Here is an 18,696-nt window from a genome sequence, read left to right as displayed (position 1 = left end):
AGCTGTGTGTGTTTGTATATGTGGGATATATAGATGAAGTGTAGGCCCTTTAGCAGACATGGTGCGAAAACACAGCACTAGAATATATTAATACAATATACAGTACAGGTCTGCATGCATGGGACACATTACTCATTCTTAAATGTACATCTTTGTGTGTATGATCGTAATACTCAAACAATCTTGGTTATATTTTAAATATGGGGGTTATTCTGTTCTGTTGATAGCTGTGTAAATGTTCAATACCTTATGCACAACTGCATCTGAAACAATGTGCTGTTTCAGCTGTGCAGAGACAGTTTTAGAGCACCGTTCACACAACTAGTTGTGTTTTTTTTTTTTTTAACAAACGCTGGGATTTAAAAAGGGAAACCATCCAAAGTTCAATAGATCATTTACCACCTTGTCAAAATGTGTTGAGAAGCCTCTCAGCGGGTAAAGTCACCACTTTGAAACATGTTGTCTTGTCTCCTCTATTACTCGCTGTATTTCTTCTTTGTATTCTTGTGCACATGTGTAATCACTCCTGTCTTTTTTGTTTTTGTGATGTATATTTCTAATGTAGAATGTAGGACTGTATTTGAATCAACGCCAGAATCACATTTGCTTTTTGTTTGTGTCTTTGTCCTGTTTATGTGTAACCAGCTATGTACCATCAGTATCATTAAGCTGAATAGGAAGCAGGCTCGTTGATTTCCCTTCTGAATCTGCTTTTGCTGAGCGTAAAGAATGCCGGCCTTCATGTTTACAACATGGACATACTGTATACTGCCAAACATGCAGGACCGTACCAAACTCCCCTTTTGAGCGCTTAGTCGTCCACCTCTCATCCCTGATGCAACTGTACTCTCAAGATTCTTTTCTTTTTTCTTTTTTCACCTCTTTCTCTTCTTCATCATCTTTTAAAGCGTCGGAGGACAGTCAGGTTGTGTCCTCTAGCTGTGTTTCTTCGTGTCTAGTGTCGTGGTGCGCGTGTTCATGTCAGTACTTGTGCCTACTGTGGATCGCATGCTTTAGCCCTTGACTGGACACAAACGTTGCTCACAAACTCCTCTTGACCCTTATGTGGACAAACGTTGGGGATCCTTATAAAGTTATCAAGGGAACCAAATAACTTATTACAAATTTATCATATGTGTTACCAGTTCTGTAAAAAAACAAATAGGAAATAAAGGCCTTTTAATTACCATGACTTGTTTGTGTTTAATATGCTGTGTGTTCAGCTCAGCTGGCTCCTAATAATCTCTCTGCCTCTGATGCATAATTTATTAATTTCACCCAGAGAAACACTTTCATTCCTCTACAGTTTATTAAGCAACGTGAGTAAACCGATGTGTGTATATTAGGGTATCATCAACACATTTCAAACATTTCAATACAATACACTGCATAGTTCAATATACCTACAGCACAAATAGTTGACATGTACTGTATCTTCTTCGTAGTTTTGAGTAAATCAGTTTACTGGCTGTGACACTGGTGTTGCATCTTGTCGCCCTGGTTGAACTCCAAAACCCATCAAATTGTTAAAGGAATACATCACCTACGTCACCTAACCCATTAAGTGAAGAAAAGACAGATCCCAAAATCATTCATCTCTCCGGCACACCATTCAACACTTGTAGCAACTCTACAGTTGAAGGAATTAAAAATGTGAAGCTGAGTCTGGCTGTTTTATACATTAAATATAATAAGATCCATAAATAACACAGTTTTAAACTAGGGATGACTTTATCTACCTTCCCTCTTTATAGAATATAGTGAAGGTGATGACTAACCCCTACAAGGCAGCAGCCTCTTCCATGGTTTTAATTTTATTTCTCGTGTTAAGTAGACTAACTAGTTAATTTTTCAAACATTGAGTGGACCCCAAATATTGAATATTTTCAATGTATTGCACAACACAATACAGCAGCACCAGTAAATATGGCCTACAAAATAACAAAAGTTGATAAGCCTCATAAAGTTAGGATTTATTGCCGGGCTGTAGTATTGGATTGTATTAGATGTATACCTAATAAACTGGCAACTCAGAGTACTTAAGTAATTGTTGATTTAACTTAATTTATTGTGACATTAGTATAAACAAAACACAATAAATTCAAAATGTATGCAATTTACCACATATAATGAAAAGTGCTAGCAACAGTTTACTACTCAAACTTTGGATTGTGATTGATATTTAAGATCACAATATTGTTGAGACTAAAATGTCAGCTGTGATTTTCCAGCGCGTCTACCAGTGGATGATTTTGCATTTGTATTTTTCATCACCTAACGGGAAGATGGCCAAGAGGTCAACCAAAATAATTGGTGTACTCCTTTGACAGAAAATGGAGTAAACAAAGTATAAAGGTTAAAACTAGGAAATGCATAAATAAATAAATACATATATCAATTATAAAACATAACATAGAACACTTTCTTTCACACACACTCAGACTGTCTTCTCTGTGTAGCCATTCTTCTGTTTTTAAGTCATTGGATATAAAATCCTCTATGAAAGACAAAACCGAAAACAAAAGAATGGCTACTGAAACCACACAAAGAGCTGATGGACAGAATCTCGCAAACACTAAATAACTGTCCACTCTATACAAAGTGCATATACCCAATACTCTGCCTTTGAGGGCTAACATATGGCCCATCAAACAACAAATACAGTGAGGATATTATCACATGTTAGGTAAACAAAATTCTCATTTTCATTTTTGAAACGAGTTGAAATGTTTAGCTGTTTGCTGATGCAATGCAATATATGTGAATATATCTCAGGCCACTGATACTTGGCCCATAGAAAATTGTCAAAAAGCATGGATGTTAAAAGTTTTGGATTGAAAGTTTACAGAACTTTGAGTTTTAAAATTCAAATTTAAGTGGTGTAAGCTGTGACCAACCTCAGAAAGCTGTCAAGGCAAACACCCAAAACATGCATCTTATTAAGCCTTAATATCATTATCAGGGAGTACAAATTTCAAAATAAATTGTTATATAAAAATGAATGAGAGAAGCTGGACATTTTCTCAGTTTCAATACATTCTGAGTCTGGAGCAAACATCTAGTTTTCATTAGAAGAGCTGCACCTTACAGCAGCTTCTGTAAAGGCTTCAACTGTTATTGCTGATGCCTTGAACATATTTATATTAACTTTTAGTTTTAGCTTTAGGACCCAGATCACCTGTTTGTTACTTGGTGGGGTTTAATTTTACCTGAACAGTCATATATTCTGTTTCAAATTATAAAGATTTTTATAATGCCAAACAAGCCTTTGGCATGGAAAAAATGATGCAATTGATGACATAAAGATTGAATGACAATGAAATCATTTAGTGACGATGAATAATTGGCTTCTCTCTTCTTTCCTAAGTAAAACATTAAAATACTTTTTCTGCAGTGCACAATGTAGCAACAAACGTGATGTCTCAATGTGATGTGTGGGTATAATTTTAGAAACAGTACCTTCATGCAAACCCCTGGATTTGTTTGAACTGGGCCTTAAAAGGTTATTCAAACAGTACAACTGGTCCCTATTTGGTTAGTGTAAAATACTATATATTACAAAAAAATAATAACTAATCAAGTAAAAACAATTGTTGTAACTCCATCACCACATACATTGAAATCTGACTGAAACTTCTCAACACTTCTCTTTGGATCTTCACAAGTCCCAACAGGAATTTATTTCTGCAAAGCAGCCAAATCACCATAACTCAGAGAGAAGCCACAACTTGGGACATCATGGGTAATTAATCTGCCATATCAGGGTTGGAGCGTCCAGAACAGAAGCTTCAGACATCTTTTCATTTGGACAGTTTGCTGATGACTCGAATGAGAGCCCCATTCTCGTCCTTTAGCCTCATGTTGTCTGACTTGAGCTCCGTTAAGATCTGGGACAACAGGAGGAAAGAAATGATATTAGAAAATTATAGCATCATCACAGTTAACTGAGTGAGGAATATGATAAATGGTTTGTGGATACTGTGAAGTTTAAAATTTAAAGCTTCAGGTGGTAATGACACAATTGACCAGTACTATCCACTGTAATGATAAAATGTCTTCAATCACCACCAACAACAAGCGGACTAAAAGTTGTCTTCCAGTAAAGTTTGAGGCCCGGTAATGAGGACATGCTTTACGGTACTCGATCATGCAAGTGAGGAGTGACTTTGACAGTATGTTCTGCATGTGAGAAGTGAAAGAGAATGTAGTGAAAGTCAAAGAGAGAGAAACTGAGATAGGGTCAATTTCCCAAATCTAGGTCATGTCTCTCATGAGGAGCAATGACTAAAAATAACCACCCTCTTTGCCAAAGTATTTCCCCTCTACTAGAGACAAACAATAACCCTCTGCTCTATTACCGAAAACTGGTGAATGAGCAAAGGCATTTGGCATCAATATGTTCATAACCTGTGGCAAATCACATGTTTGGAGCCCCTTTTCTATTATGTTTTCTCTCTTTCTCTCCACAGTATACTGAAAAATGTTCACAAACCAAAACACACAGAGAAGCAAAATCTGTCACAAATGTGTTTGTGTCTTACCCAGTGGCACAGGGCTTGTTCATTTTGAAGCCTAATGATCTCACACGTTTCATTTCCTTTGAAAGATTGACTAGAATGGCTATTTCCTTGGCAAACAGCTTTACATTGATTACACAGCACATTACACAGGGCCCACATATATTTCACTGTTGCAAGATCAATAACCTCTACGAATGTGTGTATTCATTATGGTGCTGATTGCTACTTTAGATGTTTAATTTAATACATAACCAAGAAAAACAACAACTCTCAATGCAGCGTTCATGTCATGTGAAGCCCCAAGCAACATGAATGTAGCTAAAAATAAACTTCAAAGGAGGCTTATGAGAAATGTTTTTGGGGGGAGGGGTCTGCAGGGTGGCCTTCAGATTGCCATAAAGGAGACTGGGTTAAAAGAGTGCAGAGGGAAATGCATTGCAGTGTGGGGGGAGTGAGCATCAGGAGGGTGCAGGACCTGCCTGAGAGGAACACAGCAGAGGACGAGGGGGCTGTAGAGGCATCAGAAGGAGAGAGGAGTGTAGAAGTTATGTGGCTGAGAAGGGGAGAGGAGGGGGAGAAAGGAGGACACATGATGTCAGAGGCTCAGAGGTCCTCTGTCTCCGGCATGGAGGCCGTCTCAGAGAGGCGGGCGAGGACACGCAGCATGGCTCTATTCTCAGCCAGGAGACACTCGTTCACCCTCCGCAAGCTCTGGACCTGAGCCAGAGCAGGGAAAGCCTGCACAGAGGAGGAGAGAGATATAGAGAGGGGCAGACAGAGAAAGCATGCAGGGAGGCAGGCCATGTGCAAAGAGAAAAGACTCATATAGAGACCGTATACATATCCACTCATACAGGCATACGCCCACACACCTACACAGACAGGAGCAAACAACAACAGATCTGAGGGACTTATCACCAGAACTTATATAAGCAAATTACACAACAGGGAGATTTTGAGAAGAAAAAGGAAAAGCTGCGAAAAGCAGGAAAAGGAAAATATGAAGCCAGTTCTGCTTGGGTTTGTACTCATCAAAACTGGGCTGTGGTGAAGAGCTAAAGTGTTATTATACGCATAGCTTTGCAAAGGAGAGGGAATTAAAATTCATACAAATTCACATAACCTAAAACTACTATTTCACGCTTCGCATAAGAGCCTAGTCGGTTATAAGTTGAAGGAAAATAAATGATTCATTTCCCTTTCCTCTTGGCCTGACTTTTTGAGGTAAACCTCAATGTGGTTCGACAGAAATGTCTGTGGTTTGACGCGATTCCTAAGGGTAAACCACAGAACACACACACATAAACACACACACACACACACACACACACAGGGCACTTGTAGTGTTTCAGGCTACCCAAACACAAGTTTGTAGACCTGAATATGACCACGGATGAGGTTTAAGAAGGGCTTTCAGCTGCTTCTTACAATACCAAAACACATTTATTAAAGCAATTTGAAGCTAGCCTGTGTTTGGGACCTAACCGTTCATGCATATAATGTTCTCTTGGTATTAGAATAAAACAGTTCACTTTCTGGAGAGGTGCCCTTGGCAAGAGGGAAGAGAGGAGCAGAGTGAGGCAAGAAAGCATAATGACTGGTATCCTTTATTACAATCTCTTAATATTGAGCTCTTTGATATTAAATTAGATCTGACCACACTCTGAAGTCCTGCAGATAATTTTACACAGCTACAATTAATTACGTTTCAGATGATGTCAAGAATAATTCAGCCTTTCTGTAAGAAATATTAAACCCTGAAAAGTAATCTGACACTAACACATCGACACTATTTCAAAAGGGAAAACAAGGACACAGTTTTATTGATGTGAAACACCTGAAATCAGAACCAGTCGATTACAGATCTGCACTGTCAGCAGGTTCAGACCTGACGAGGTAGTTCCAGTCCAACCTGCACCCATCAATTGGAGTTGAAGCCGGGCTTGTATGCAGCATCTTTAGGCAGCAAGTGTATTTTATCTTTATCACCTTGTAGAGTGCAGGTTTTGAATAGCTATTCACACAAAACAGCAGCAGCAGTTGTAACACTCACAGTTTTGTAGGTGTTAAAATTACAGCAGCTGTTACTTTGTTTGCCTGTTGAAAACAACACTGACATTTCTACATCTGTGTGACGTGAGTGCGCTATATTTCCTTTTCAGTAGGTGGCGTAGGTTGTCACTAATCTGACAATGACTGGGACAGCTCCCCCTTGTGGTGAATCTGTAACTCGCTAAATGTGAACAAGTGACTTTGTTAGTGGGTGACTAGCCAGCTTTCTGGCGTGCTTTGCATTTAAGGAAAGTTAAAAAAAAAGATTGTGTGCCTGTAGCATTTATAGTCTCAAGTACTTAGAGCTTATAATGTGATGTACATGGGTGTCCACACGTGTAAACATGCCCGGATCTCTGACAGAACAGAATCATGTGAGGTGACAGGCAGGTGTCAATCACTCCTCTGCGTCATAGCGACCACTCACCATCCCCCCTCCCCTGAGACAGCCTGCCCTCAGGGTTGGTACCCACAGCGGAACCGCAGTGGGGCATCCTGCTGAGGGAACCACGACAACATGGGGATGAAACATCTGCTGCTGGCTTGTGGCTTATTTATGTCCTTGACACTGTCTTTCTGGTCATATTTTCTCTGACCAGAACTATGATTTTATTTTTCTTGAGGAATATATGACATAAGTATATGAGTTTCAAATGTAGTGCAAACTTTAACAGAAAACCTACAAAAGAAATGCAAATTAGTGCACGTTTCCATCTGGTACTGTTATGCTATTATTAGGAGGTTTCTTGGAGACACTCATTTTCCAGTCAGGTGCATTTAAACCATTGCAGAAGAAGACAACAAGATGACCTAATTGTGACTGTAAAAGCACCAGTCAAACCTTAAAGGGTTAAAAACACACTATGTTTGTTTCATGTATTAATTTGAGGAAGGTCACAGTTTCGTCATCGCTCCACACAAATCAGATTTTTCTTTCTATTCTTCTATTTTAGGCTCTTCAGTGGAGGTTTCAGTCACATGCTTTATGTACGTCATGGTTTATTTGTCTGTTTCCATTGCACTTGGTTGCAATTTGCTTGTATTAATACACCAACTCTTGCAAAATGAAAATAAAAACAAGTGGTTGGAAGTCCACTTAATATAGCTGTAATTTGCACTAACAATCAAATTATAACCTCATTGTGTAATTTGTCACTGCTTGCACAAACTACACACATACTGTGCAGACCACATCTACTCAGGCCTGAAATCTCTCTGCTGCTGCTCTGCCTTGTGTTTCTTTGTGAAGCAGAATACACACAGTGCAGTGCAGGAATGTCTCACAAAAGCAGGTCTTTTGCTCTTGGACGGGGTTTGGTATTCAGCTGGAACTAGGTCACAATGTTCACCCCAACAGTGGGATAAGTGGAGCAGGGGAGCAGCAGCACAGGCTCCTCCTCAGCCTGGCAGGAAGTGGCCCAGCACAACACTGTGGGTAATGAGCCTGAAGCATTAACCTTCCCTCTCCTTGACTCCAAACCCACCTGGCTAACCAAAACCCTGCAGTGTGCTATGTGTGTGTTTTGCTTTGTAAAAACACTTTAGGCGTGCTTGATTTAGCATAGGTGAATTAGGCTTGGCTGGAGGTGTGCATCTACGTACTGTTAGTGTTGGGGGAAAAACACATCACTGAGATAAATGACGCACAACTTGTATCAGATATAAAATATGCCATTTAAACCCAGGGTGAGTCTGCAGAACATATTTTTGCATGCACTGACCTTTAACTCCTCCTCCATGTTTGACACTCTTTTCTCTAACGCTTGTTTTTCCTGTAAATAAAGAAGAAACAACTGAACAAAAATGTGTGCAGACTATAATTTGCAGTACAAGAAAAGATGTGGACGTACATCTTGATTGTGCAGAAGAGCGTGATTGAATAAAATACCAAAATGCCAAAAAGTTGTTTAGACACTTACCCTTTTCTCTGAATCAAGTACTGAAGATCTCTCTGATATTCTGTCCTGCCTCTAGAAGATAGAATTGTGCTGTTATTGTATTGGAAAAAATATCGAAAGACTATATATAGGACAGTGACAGTTTCTTTCGTTTTCATCTTTCAGTTTTTAGTACCTGAGTGACTTTCTCCAGCTGGGAACGTATTTTGACCAGTTCTTGTTTGCTGTCCTGCAACCTGGACTTGAGCCTCTCATTCTCATGCAAAGCTTCTGCATACATCTGATGAACAGAAAAGGCATTATTTCAGAGATTTTTTAAGATGGAAAAAAAATGCATGTAAGCAGTACCAAGTGTCTAGTATTAAATAAACAAAAAGGACATTATGTAATAAACAGTAGGTCTTTAAAAGTGTTTAAAATGTGTTCATGAACAGATACATTGTGTATCTATAGAGATAAAATAATTAAAGCTAAAGCCCAATATACAGTTTTAACATTCTTGTTTTTATGACAGAGTTTATTGGATATTATATCGATGTTACAATGGTCTGCAAGGTAAAATGACTGTTTTTGTCTATGGAGTCTGGTGGCGAGTGATTTCTGGTCTGGCAAATGGCTGTTTCTGGTTAAACAAAAGGTCTATTTCTGTAGGGATCCTTTCCGTAATGTTGTCAATGGAAAAAAAACAAGCACCTTTAATGGACGTACTTTGACTGGCACATTTGTCCCAGATTAGCGACGCTGCAGCCAAATGCAGCCAATTTTATGAATATATTCACATCTAAGTTGGTGAATGAAGGGTTCATTTCGACCAAACCAGCATTGGTGATTGTTGGAAAGATTGTGAAAGACTAACAATGACAGTTTTGGTAAGTTATATTTTGTTTCTGTCTAGTTTGAAGTGTGTTTTATGATTATCTGCGAGGTAAAATGAATGCAGTCTGGTGGCCATAGAGCTCAGTTGTTGTATTGTTTTGACAAGATGCTGCGCTCTAGTGTGACATCTAGTAGCAGTGTATTTGTACATATAACCTTTCAGCTAGATTGGTTATTTTATATTTATATATACAATTGAATTGTGATTTCATAATAATATTTATTGAGATCATGAATAAATCAATGTAATATCAAAAACATTATCCAGAACCAGCTGATGCTGCTGATGTACCTGCAAGAGACCAGTGTCAAATCCTTTTTAATAAATATTAATATTAGACTCTTCAACATCATTAAAATGACTTGACATATTAAAATTAACTATAAACAAATGCGTTTCTAATGTTGATACACTTTTTATATTTTACCATAATGTACTTCATATATTACATATATTACCTATATTACATTTTAGATGCTATTTTAGTCATATATAGATGTTATATGTGTGAATACTTCAGAATATTAACAAATACTTAAAAATTAAGATTTTAATACTGTGAATTATCTAAATCTAATTAAATCTCCATCTGTTTGCCCTTGTTGGAATGGTATAAAAATAGATCTGCATGGTGATCCAACAGGTCGGGACCCCAGCTGTCTGCACCACATGAATCATGCAAGAGGGATTGTGCTTGTTTAAACTGAGAGTTACTACCTTCTTATAGTCTTTGGTAGTGGAGTCTTGCTCCTGTCTATTCAGAGCGGCCAGCCTCGTCTCCCTCCGTGTGTAAGAGCTGGTGCGGCCCAATGGTTTGTCTGTTGCATTCTCCCCACTGGAGTCATATCTAAAGCAACACATTCAGCACACAATGCTGCTTTATTTAGGGCGTTTATTATTTATTTTTTGTCAGGAAATACAGTTCAGTTCAGTTTTCATTGGAGATTAAAAACAACGCTAAATCCTTACCTTGACAATCTGTCATGCTGAAAAACAAAGAATAAACCATGTTAGTCTGATCACTCTGCACCACAGCATGGGAACACAGTGTAAAAAATGTTCTGTCGTGGTTATATCCAGATTTATTTGTTTGATAAGCCCAAACAGAGGCTTGGCAGTGAAATATATTCCATTTTGAGACTACAGAGAACACAAACTTCCAAGTGAATTATCACAGTGAGTTCAGAGGCCTGAAGTCCCAGAGGAAAGAAGGGCATGCAGAAGTGAGATATAATTCACCCCAACACTGCAGCGACAGGGTTCACCCAGGTCAAACCTCCCTGGTGAGCCTGGTTAATCTTTTAGAACAGGCGGCTGCCACGCAAATGCCTGCAGTATAAAGATGACATCATGACATCAGTAGCTAAGTATCTCCTGTGTGACGGGTCGACGTCTGACCTCAGTCAACAGACTGATAGCAGACTGTCCTGGCAGGTTTTTGCTAGTCCAGTGTACATGGCTGCCAAGTTGCCTGTTGTGATTACATACTGAATTTGTTTAAGTCCAGGTATTGTGCTACATTCAGAGGAGCTGTATGTGTATTTTTTCACTTACTGGATTTCACTCAGGTCTCATCATATTACCTCAAAGATGTGCCGATAAATAATTACCACAGAATCTGTAGGTGTAGTTTATGTGTCTACTGCCTCCCTAGGTTGTGTGTGCAGAATCTCTAACATCAAATTTGATGCCTATCCAGACCCGTTTGTGCACTGAACAAAACTGAACAAATAGATAACTCACTGCCATCAGCTGCTAAATGTAGCACATGAGAGGATGATAACTGGAAGTGTTTACTATCAGTCAGAGACTGGAAAAGAGATGCGGAGCAGGAAGGAGAGGATGACGTAAAAGAGGCCAGACTGATGCATGATGTCTTTGCAATATCTGACGCAGTCTCGTAAACTTTACTGCTAAACACAAAGATTTGGAGGGAAAAAGGGCTTTAAACACCTCTGTTTGGACACGCTTTGCAATAAACGTCTTGTGTGGTGGTCCAAGCCGTTTGAGACAATAAGCAGATGAACAGTAGACTGGCATTAACAGCAATATGTCAATTTATGTCCAAAGAAACTGAGTGCACAGTTGTTCAAATCTGCACTCACAACTGGCGAGTTGGGGGATATTTCATGCAGCGTCAAAGGAGCTATTCCTCTGCAAGTGTTTACATAACTAAGCCAGCGCTGCCTGTCCTTATGTGGTCATGTGCTTAAGCAGAGCCATCCAGGAAAAAACAGACCTCTATGACCTCAGATGAAAAAGGGCCAAGGATGGAGCCAAGAGGAGCTCTAACTCACTCCAGTCTCTTTGTGCAATGGTGAGGAGATTCCACGATCAGATTTGGTGTACATTTATTAATCAACAGGGATGATTGGCCCCCTGGTTTTATGAATAAATTATCCTGATGTCTGCTTTTGGGCATATGAACTGTAACACAGCCCTTCACCAAATTCTTTTCAAGATTATAAGTTCCTGTACGCAAACCTATTTCACACTAAAGGATTAGCAAATTGGTGAAATTAGTTTTTTAAAAATTTAATTCCAGTGAAATCTTAAGTGAGTCCGGTAGGATTTACAGGACAGGAAATCCTTACAGTAATACATGCTCTTACATGTATGTCTGCATCCAAATTGAGCCAAAGCCAGAAACTGAATCACAGTTGCAATTCTACTTCTGATAGCAGCTGCACCAATGTGATTCCCTTGTTAGGAAAAAATAGAGAAGTCAGAAGTGGCAGATGTAGCTCGGCAAACTATGTGAGGCAGAGCAGATGCAGGAGGAGACGATCAACTAAGGGGAAGAGAAAAACAACAGGATGTCAGACTGATGGAAACAGCCTCCAAACGGGTGCATGCTTGAACCACGGGCGCTCTGTAAACACAACTGCCTCCAGTTTTATGGTTTGCCAGTACCAACATCATACACACCAGGAGGGATGCTGCATGAGCTCACTGCTACAGTGTATAAATGATAATGTAAACAGCAGTTTGCAAGAGCCAATGAAATCATCATCAAGAGACTCTTCACCTTCTCTCACTCTCCTCTTTCACTACTTCCCCTTCATTCTGTCACAGCATCACTCCTTCAGAGCTGACTGGATTTTGTAGTAGGAAAATCTGAGCTACACACACACACTCTCTCTCTCTCTCTCTCTCTCTCTCTCTTTCTCTCTTCAGCCCCTCCACTGGAACTGACACGGCACACAAAACCATAAAAGACGTTTCCACATTCACTCACCTTTTCTCACTCCTCCTTGTCTATTAACTCTTTACACTACATCTGAGCCTTTTGTGGTCACTTAGAGCACCTTACTCTTTTGTCTTTTTCAATACCACTGAAATGCCTCACATTGAACGGTTGGAGAAGTATTCCAACGTAGGGGTCAGGACCCCATTAAAAAGGTCACAAAATAAATCCGGCTAGCTGTGAGATGATTAATGTGATATATGAAAAAAAGAAAAACCTGGATTCTACCACACAAATTTATATATACAGTATATTTTAAATTATTCTCTAAACTTTACTTTTTTTAATGAAATATTGGAAACATTTACCTCTTTGGCCTTTCCACTTGTATGTTTAAAGAAAACCGTCTTAGAAGTTTAGAGGTAAAACATTTATTTAATGGAAGTGCTATAACTCATAGACATCTGAACTCATAGAGGCAGTTTTCTGGGGAAAAAGTCTCAAGCCAAAATTGTTGGTTTAATCTAATGTGTTATGTTTTATATATATTTTCTTTAATGTAGAAAAAAATAGAAGCTATAGCAGTAAAACAAATGTAGTGGAGTAAAAAAGTAAAATATTTCCTTCAGAAATGTAGTGGCGTGCCTCAAATTAAGAACAGTACAAATGTAGTGGCGTGCCTCAAATTAGGAACAGTACATGAGTAAATATACTTAGTTACACAGTTTTCCGCCACTCTGAACATCTGCCAAATGATCAGTGTCATCCAATGATGCAAATGTGTTCCTGTTTATACTTCTTCCTGTGGCTAACAGCTGTAACACACATTGTACTTTACTAAAGGGTACCAGTTTCACATCAAAATATTGCGGCAAGAGCTAAAAATACTGCATCAATCTGATTCCATCCCCCTCTACATTACATTTTCTCTCTCATGAAAACTCAACCCAATTCAGATTGAGCTGACATTATGGAAAATAAACGACTTTCACCATGGATCTTGTCGGAGACACTGACAGAAAAGACAGCATCCACTGGTAGCATTTGTTGTTACAAACTGAGCTAGAATGAAAACACGTCTGTAAATTGACAGAATCACGTTGCCTCTTATATCTACATTTCTTCCTGTCCCTTTAAATGTGGCTGTCACACAGAGTACAGCTCAGTCTGGTGCTCTGACATAAACACAACAGTCAAAACAACGCCCATGAGAATAAGCCACTTAGACAGAAAAAAGAAATAACAGGAAATTACAGAAGGAATGTTTCAATCCAAAAGTCTTTTCTAGAAAGTGTGGTCAGACTCTCATTGCTTCAGAGTAAATACTCGCCTCTCTTTCATGGGGTCATCAAATAAGCTCAGCTGATGAGTGCTTCACAAGTTATTTAATTTTAATAAACTCATTTAGTCAATCAAAAGAGGCCGATTAATCATATAAATTACACATAATCATGTTGAAATTAGGAAATAACTCTTCTCCTGTTAATGAAATGATAAATGATTTGCCTGTTTAACTGAACTCCCTCACTCACAATGGCACATGTCCAAACACATAAATACTTTGGCTTTAACTAACAGTCAATTAATCTGCCAGTTATTGTCTTGAATAATTGTTTTGCTTAAAAATTTTATTAAATTCAGAGAATACACTTTCATATAATTTCCAAATCCAAGGTGACATTCAGTTAACTATCTTATATGACTAAGAAAAGTAGTCATTCTTCACATTTGAGAGGCTGAAATGAATAGTTGGTAGTCTTCGCTTGTTTTATTAAAACAATTAATGAAAATTGAATAGAAATTGCGGCCAATTCATTTTCTGACTAAACAACTAATCAATTAATTGTTTTAGTCTGAATCCAGAAAAATATCTATCTAGAATAACCCGGCAAGAAACAAGAAAATGGGTGCTTTCTTTAAGTTTTTGGACAGTACAAAGTCACTTGACAGCAAATAAATAAACTAAATAAACAGCTTCATGAAAATAAATTACACATACACAGATATGACATTAGACACGTCTATACTGTTAAATTGGTGGTGAAATCATGAAGTTTAAAATCTAAAAGTTGTTTTCTCCAAAAGAAAAGTTTCTGGTCTTACTCTGTAGTTTTTGTCTGTAGGAGATGGAGAGGATGGCGGTGAATCTGTCAGTGACTTCCTGGTGCGAGTCAGGTCCTTGGTGCGGGGGTAGTAGGATGACATTTCCTTCCTCTACCCTGGACAGGCAGGTTAACTTCTACTGTAACATTCACTGAGGCCACCAGCAGATAACAGCTGTACAGATGCACAGATTCCCTCAAGCAACAGTGACGCAGATGCCCATTACTGCGATCCTGGGGAATCCTCAGCAACAACAGGTGTGTGTATGTTGTGTGTGAGTGTGTGTGTGTGTGTGTGTGTGTGTGTGTGTGCGTCTCAGTCCAGCTTCACAGTCCCGTGAGCTGGAGAGAGCTGCAGCTAAGTTTGGAAGGATTTTAGATGTGTGGTCACGCCTTCTTCAAAGCTCAGACAGTGAAGAAACAATCAGATAAAAATGCAACAGAACGACAACACTAAATAACTAAGAAATAACTCTTTAACTAGTAAAGCAAGCAAATTATCATCCCTTGTCTCCGCTCTGTTGACACTGAGGTATTTGATGAAATGTGAAAAAGTCCAAAAGGAAGCAGCCAAGAGAGAAAAGTTTGTTCCCAATGCTGTCTCTTCCTATGTTTCCCAAAGTTATACACACACTCTCTCTCTCCATCTACCTCCCTCCCTTGCTTTCTCTCTCTCCTTCTCCTTTCACTGCTTGGTCGCCCTCCCAGTCCCTCCACCCCCTCTACCTCCACCCACCCGGCTTCTCCCTGCTGTCTTCAGCTTTGGCAGCCTGCCAGAGGCTCTGCTATGGCAGGACTCGGCTCCGAGGGCTAAAATTGTCCACTGATGTGGACTGGGATATGGGGAGGTGGAGCACAAAGCTAGAGTCGGAGGGGGGGCTGCTGCAGTTTGTGTCCTGGAAGGTCAACACACAGTATTACCTGAGGAGCCATCAACAACAGTGAGGTGTCAAGTAACTCTGTACACCCTACAGTGTGATGGAGAGAAGAGGCTGTAAGTATAAGTAGTAGAAAGTGATAACATGCAGCCACGTTTCCTCTTACCAAATTATGTTTAATTTATTCACATTTTGATTTTGTCCTACAGCTCTGGTAATTTTTCTCATCCTGTGGCCTAATAAGGCTGGTTGGTTTCTTCAAAGTCACCTTCTAATTAAAGGACGCTTATTTGCTTTCTTACTAAAAGTTAGATGAGGAGATTGATACCACTCTCATGTCTGAAACAATAAATACTGTATGAAGCTACCATACAGCCAGCAGCCTGTTAGCTTAGCTTAGCTTAGCACAAAAACTGCAAATGGGGAAACAGCTAGTTAGGTGTGAAGGTAACAAAATCTTGCCTGTTTAATGTATCTTTTCTGTTGAATTTGTACAAAAACCAAGTGTAAAAAAACAAAGTTGTGGTTTACGTGTGGATGTCACTGCACCCCGCCAAGAAATCATGTGGCACGTAAACCCTGTAAAACTGCAACTTCTTGTTTTTACAGTTTGGTTTTTGCACAAATTAAACAAACAAGATATACCATTTTAATTAGTGAGCTGTAGACGTTCTGGTAGGCAGATTTTGTTATCTTTGGAAGGAATCAGGCTAGCTCTTTCCCCTAGGTTCCTATCTTTATGCTAAGCTAAGCTAATCGGCGGCAGACTGTCACTTCACATTTACCTTACAGATATGAGAGAGTGGTATCAAACTCTCGGTAAGAAAACAAGTAAACGTATTTCCCAAAATGTCAAACTGTTCCTTTAAACAACCCCCCTTACTTTCTATCCCACAGTCTGCACAAGGCGATCTTCCTTTTATAGTGAGGTTCGCAGCGCCTCGCTGTTTCCTCATCCTTGCTCAGGGCGAATAGAAAGAAGGAAAGATAGGAGTAAAACAGAATTACACAAAAACACAGAAGGGGGGAAAAATAGAAAGACGGAACCAATATGAAAGAGAAAACTAAAGAAAATGAAAAAGACTTCTAGATTATTTACCAAAAAGACTGTGGTGACATGATGTGGCTCTCAGTTTAGTGGTAATGAACAATTTACACACAATACATTAACATAGAGACACTACTTTACCCCCAAGTATGCTTACTTGCCTCTTAAGCTCTTCATAGCTCTGTTCATAGTTTTGGTTCCTAAACTATCCTGTATTGTATCAATGATACACTGTGTGGCATTTTGTGGCAGATGATGACCCATGTAAGTTCCAAAACTGAAATGAGCTATAACAAACATTTGGTATATACAGTATACGGAGAATGTGACTTGGTGGCAGTGAACTACACTGGCGTTGTTGGAGAGTTTTATTTAGAGTCAATCCAAACTGGAGTCCCCCCTGTCTGATCCTCACTCTTAGTTTCAGGACTTTCCATACGGAATATTATTCTCATGCATTTCATGAATAGAGAAAATGAGCAACCAGAGTGAGTACTTGATTTTTGGAGTTAATGAGGAAGAGCAGGACGCCCTACCAGCAGGATCTAATTACTGAAATCCCATCCAATATAAAGTGGTACTGTCGCAGACAAACTGTCTGCAAAGGTAGTCTTACTTGCTCTGTCTCTGTTTATTCCTTCTATCATAATTGCCAACAGCATCAACTATGCTACACCAAGTAGTAAATTCTCTAGCTGACTTGCTCTACACCTGTCTTTCTCTCTGTTGCTGAAAATCAATGTGGAAAATCTGCTCAGATCATCATGGAGTCGTGCAGAGGTCGGCTCTGGTGATGAGCTGCCTGTCATGCTTCTGATGAAACCTCACTGCTTGGTATGATTATCACAGACAGATATAGTCCTCTCAGTAACGCTAAGAGACTCTCGTGTTACTAACAGATCACTGTTTTAGATTCCACCATGGCTGGGGCACAGCTGAACCCTGGAGTCAGTTCACAGGAAATGACTTTCAGTTCATACTGTTTAATCTTGTAAAAGTCACTCTTCACTACCTTATCGCCTCTGTGTCCCCTCTCCTTCCTGTTCACTGTGGTATCTATTTTTATCTTCTTTTTAGAAACACAAAGAAATAGAATATTCTCTATGGAATTGCTAGGCTGCACCCAGTAGGAGTGACAGGTTCTGGGTTTTTCACATGCAGTGCACAGGTGGAGAGAGCACAGTATCAGTTTAGAGGGGAAAGAGAAGAGAAAGTAAATCCCTCTGAATCCAGGGCTAAGACTAAGCAGAGAGCGTCTCAGTTTTGCCCAATATGGTATGGAATGCTGAGACACCTCAGCCATGTGATGTGAAGAAGCAAAGCGACTTAGAGGGAGGGTTAGTGGGGGGGTTGGTCTTCCTGGACTGTCTTTCTATGAGACATTAACCAGCACTTCTACTTAAAAGAATCTGTAAACCCCTGGTTTATGTCTATGATTGCGGTACATCTCAAAATATTGCATCAGAGATCAGAGCTTTGCCTTTGAAGCATACTTAGCTTTCGGGGTGAGGGAGAAACAGGACGTGGATGTGAAACAATGGCACTAATGAATATTGAACAATGATTGTGGCATAAGATTCTCAGCTGTGAGGTATTTAATATCGAGATGCCTTTGTCATAAATAGAGATCATTTTTACTTTGTTGACGATAACCAAAGTATGTCATGAGCCCACTTAAATTTAGAAACATATTCTCAAAGGATCTCAATGTATTCGAGCGTAGTTTGTATCAAGTGAACTGTAAATACTCAGTTCTCTAGGCATGAAAAAATAAAATATCAAAGTCTTTTAGCTCCATCTAGTGGCTCTACTGGAAAACAACAGCAAATAGATTGCCACCAAGCAGAGTGGCTGAAATCATCTTTTTTTATGTGACTGTTAAAAGAGCACAATAGTTTCCACGTACCTCCGCAGTGTTGTAGTCTGAACCTTCGACATCGCAGCAGTGTCGTCTCTGTTGCTGCTTTGTGGCTAAACTGAGCTGTGCTGCATCTTCAACAGGGTTCTGATTTTCATCTCTCCACCATCTCTCACCAGCTGCACATACAGTATAAAGTAAGTATATCTATTCATCACTGCTGAAAATGTTCAGTGACACAAACGCTTATTGACAAACGTATCGCTAATGTTCTGT

At 39.4% G+C, this 18,696-nt stretch overlaps 1 protein-coding gene across 6 annotated transcripts; it reads right to left on the bottom strand.

Moving 5' to 3' along the window:
* Positions 1-1,290: 1,290 nt before the first annotated feature.
* LOC118324263 (protein phosphatase 1 regulatory subunit 12B-like) lies at positions 1,291-15,325 on the bottom strand. 6 transcript variants are annotated; one of them, XR_004796552.1, is made up of 8 exons: positions 14,638-15,323; positions 10,317-10,333; positions 10,065-10,194; positions 8,646-8,750; positions 8,492-8,542; positions 8,294-8,344; positions 4,996-5,258; positions 1,291-3,887 (listed from the first exon to the last, which is right to left on the bottom strand). XR_004796552.1 is itself a non-coding variant. In XM_035656506.1 (8 exons), the coding sequence occupies exons 1-7, from the start codon at positions 14,737-14,739 to the stop codon at positions 7,029-7,031; spliced, it is 498 nt and encodes a 165-aa protein (XP_035512399.1). In that variant the 5' UTR covers positions 14,740-15,325; the 3' UTR covers positions 1,291-3,887; positions 7,000-7,028. The 6 variants fall into 6 exon arrangements, 5 of the variants coding, with proteins under 5 accessions (XP_035512399.1, XP_035512401.1, XP_035512398.1 ...); XM_035656506.1 differs by lacking the exon at positions 4,996-5,258 and adding an exon at positions 7,000-7,070 and having other exon boundaries at positions 14,638-15,325; XM_035656508.1 differs by lacking the exon at positions 4,996-5,258 and adding an exon at positions 7,000-7,067 and having other exon boundaries at positions 14,638-15,325.
* Positions 15,326-18,696: the final 3,371 nt, after the last annotated feature.

The sequence above is a fragment of the Morone saxatilis genome, unplaced genomic scaffold (genome assembly GCF_004916995.1).
Source record: "Morone saxatilis isolate NCDOM2014 unplaced genomic scaffold, NCSU_SB_2.0 Contig15, whole genome shotgun sequence".
In the NCBI taxonomy this organism is placed as follows: domain Eukaryota; kingdom Metazoa; phylum Chordata; class Actinopteri; family Moronidae; genus Morone; species Morone saxatilis.
Note: the sequence above shows the minus strand (reverse complement) of the source record. Positions and strands in the feature narration are given on the sequence as shown.

Coding starts and splice junctions, on each gene's coding strand:
- LOC118324263 (XM_035656505.1), bottom strand. CDS start 14,739: ATGTCATCCTACTACCCCCGCACCAAGGACCTGACTCGCACCAGGAAG. Junction 8,751..10,064: donor CTACCAAAGACTATAAGAAG/GTAGTAACTCTC, acceptor TCTGTTCATCAG/ATGTATGCAGAAGCTTTGCA. Junction 3,888..8,293: donor ACATGGAGGAGGAGTTAAAG/GTCAGTGCATGC, acceptor CTGTTGTCCCAG/ATCTTAACGGAGCTCAAGTC.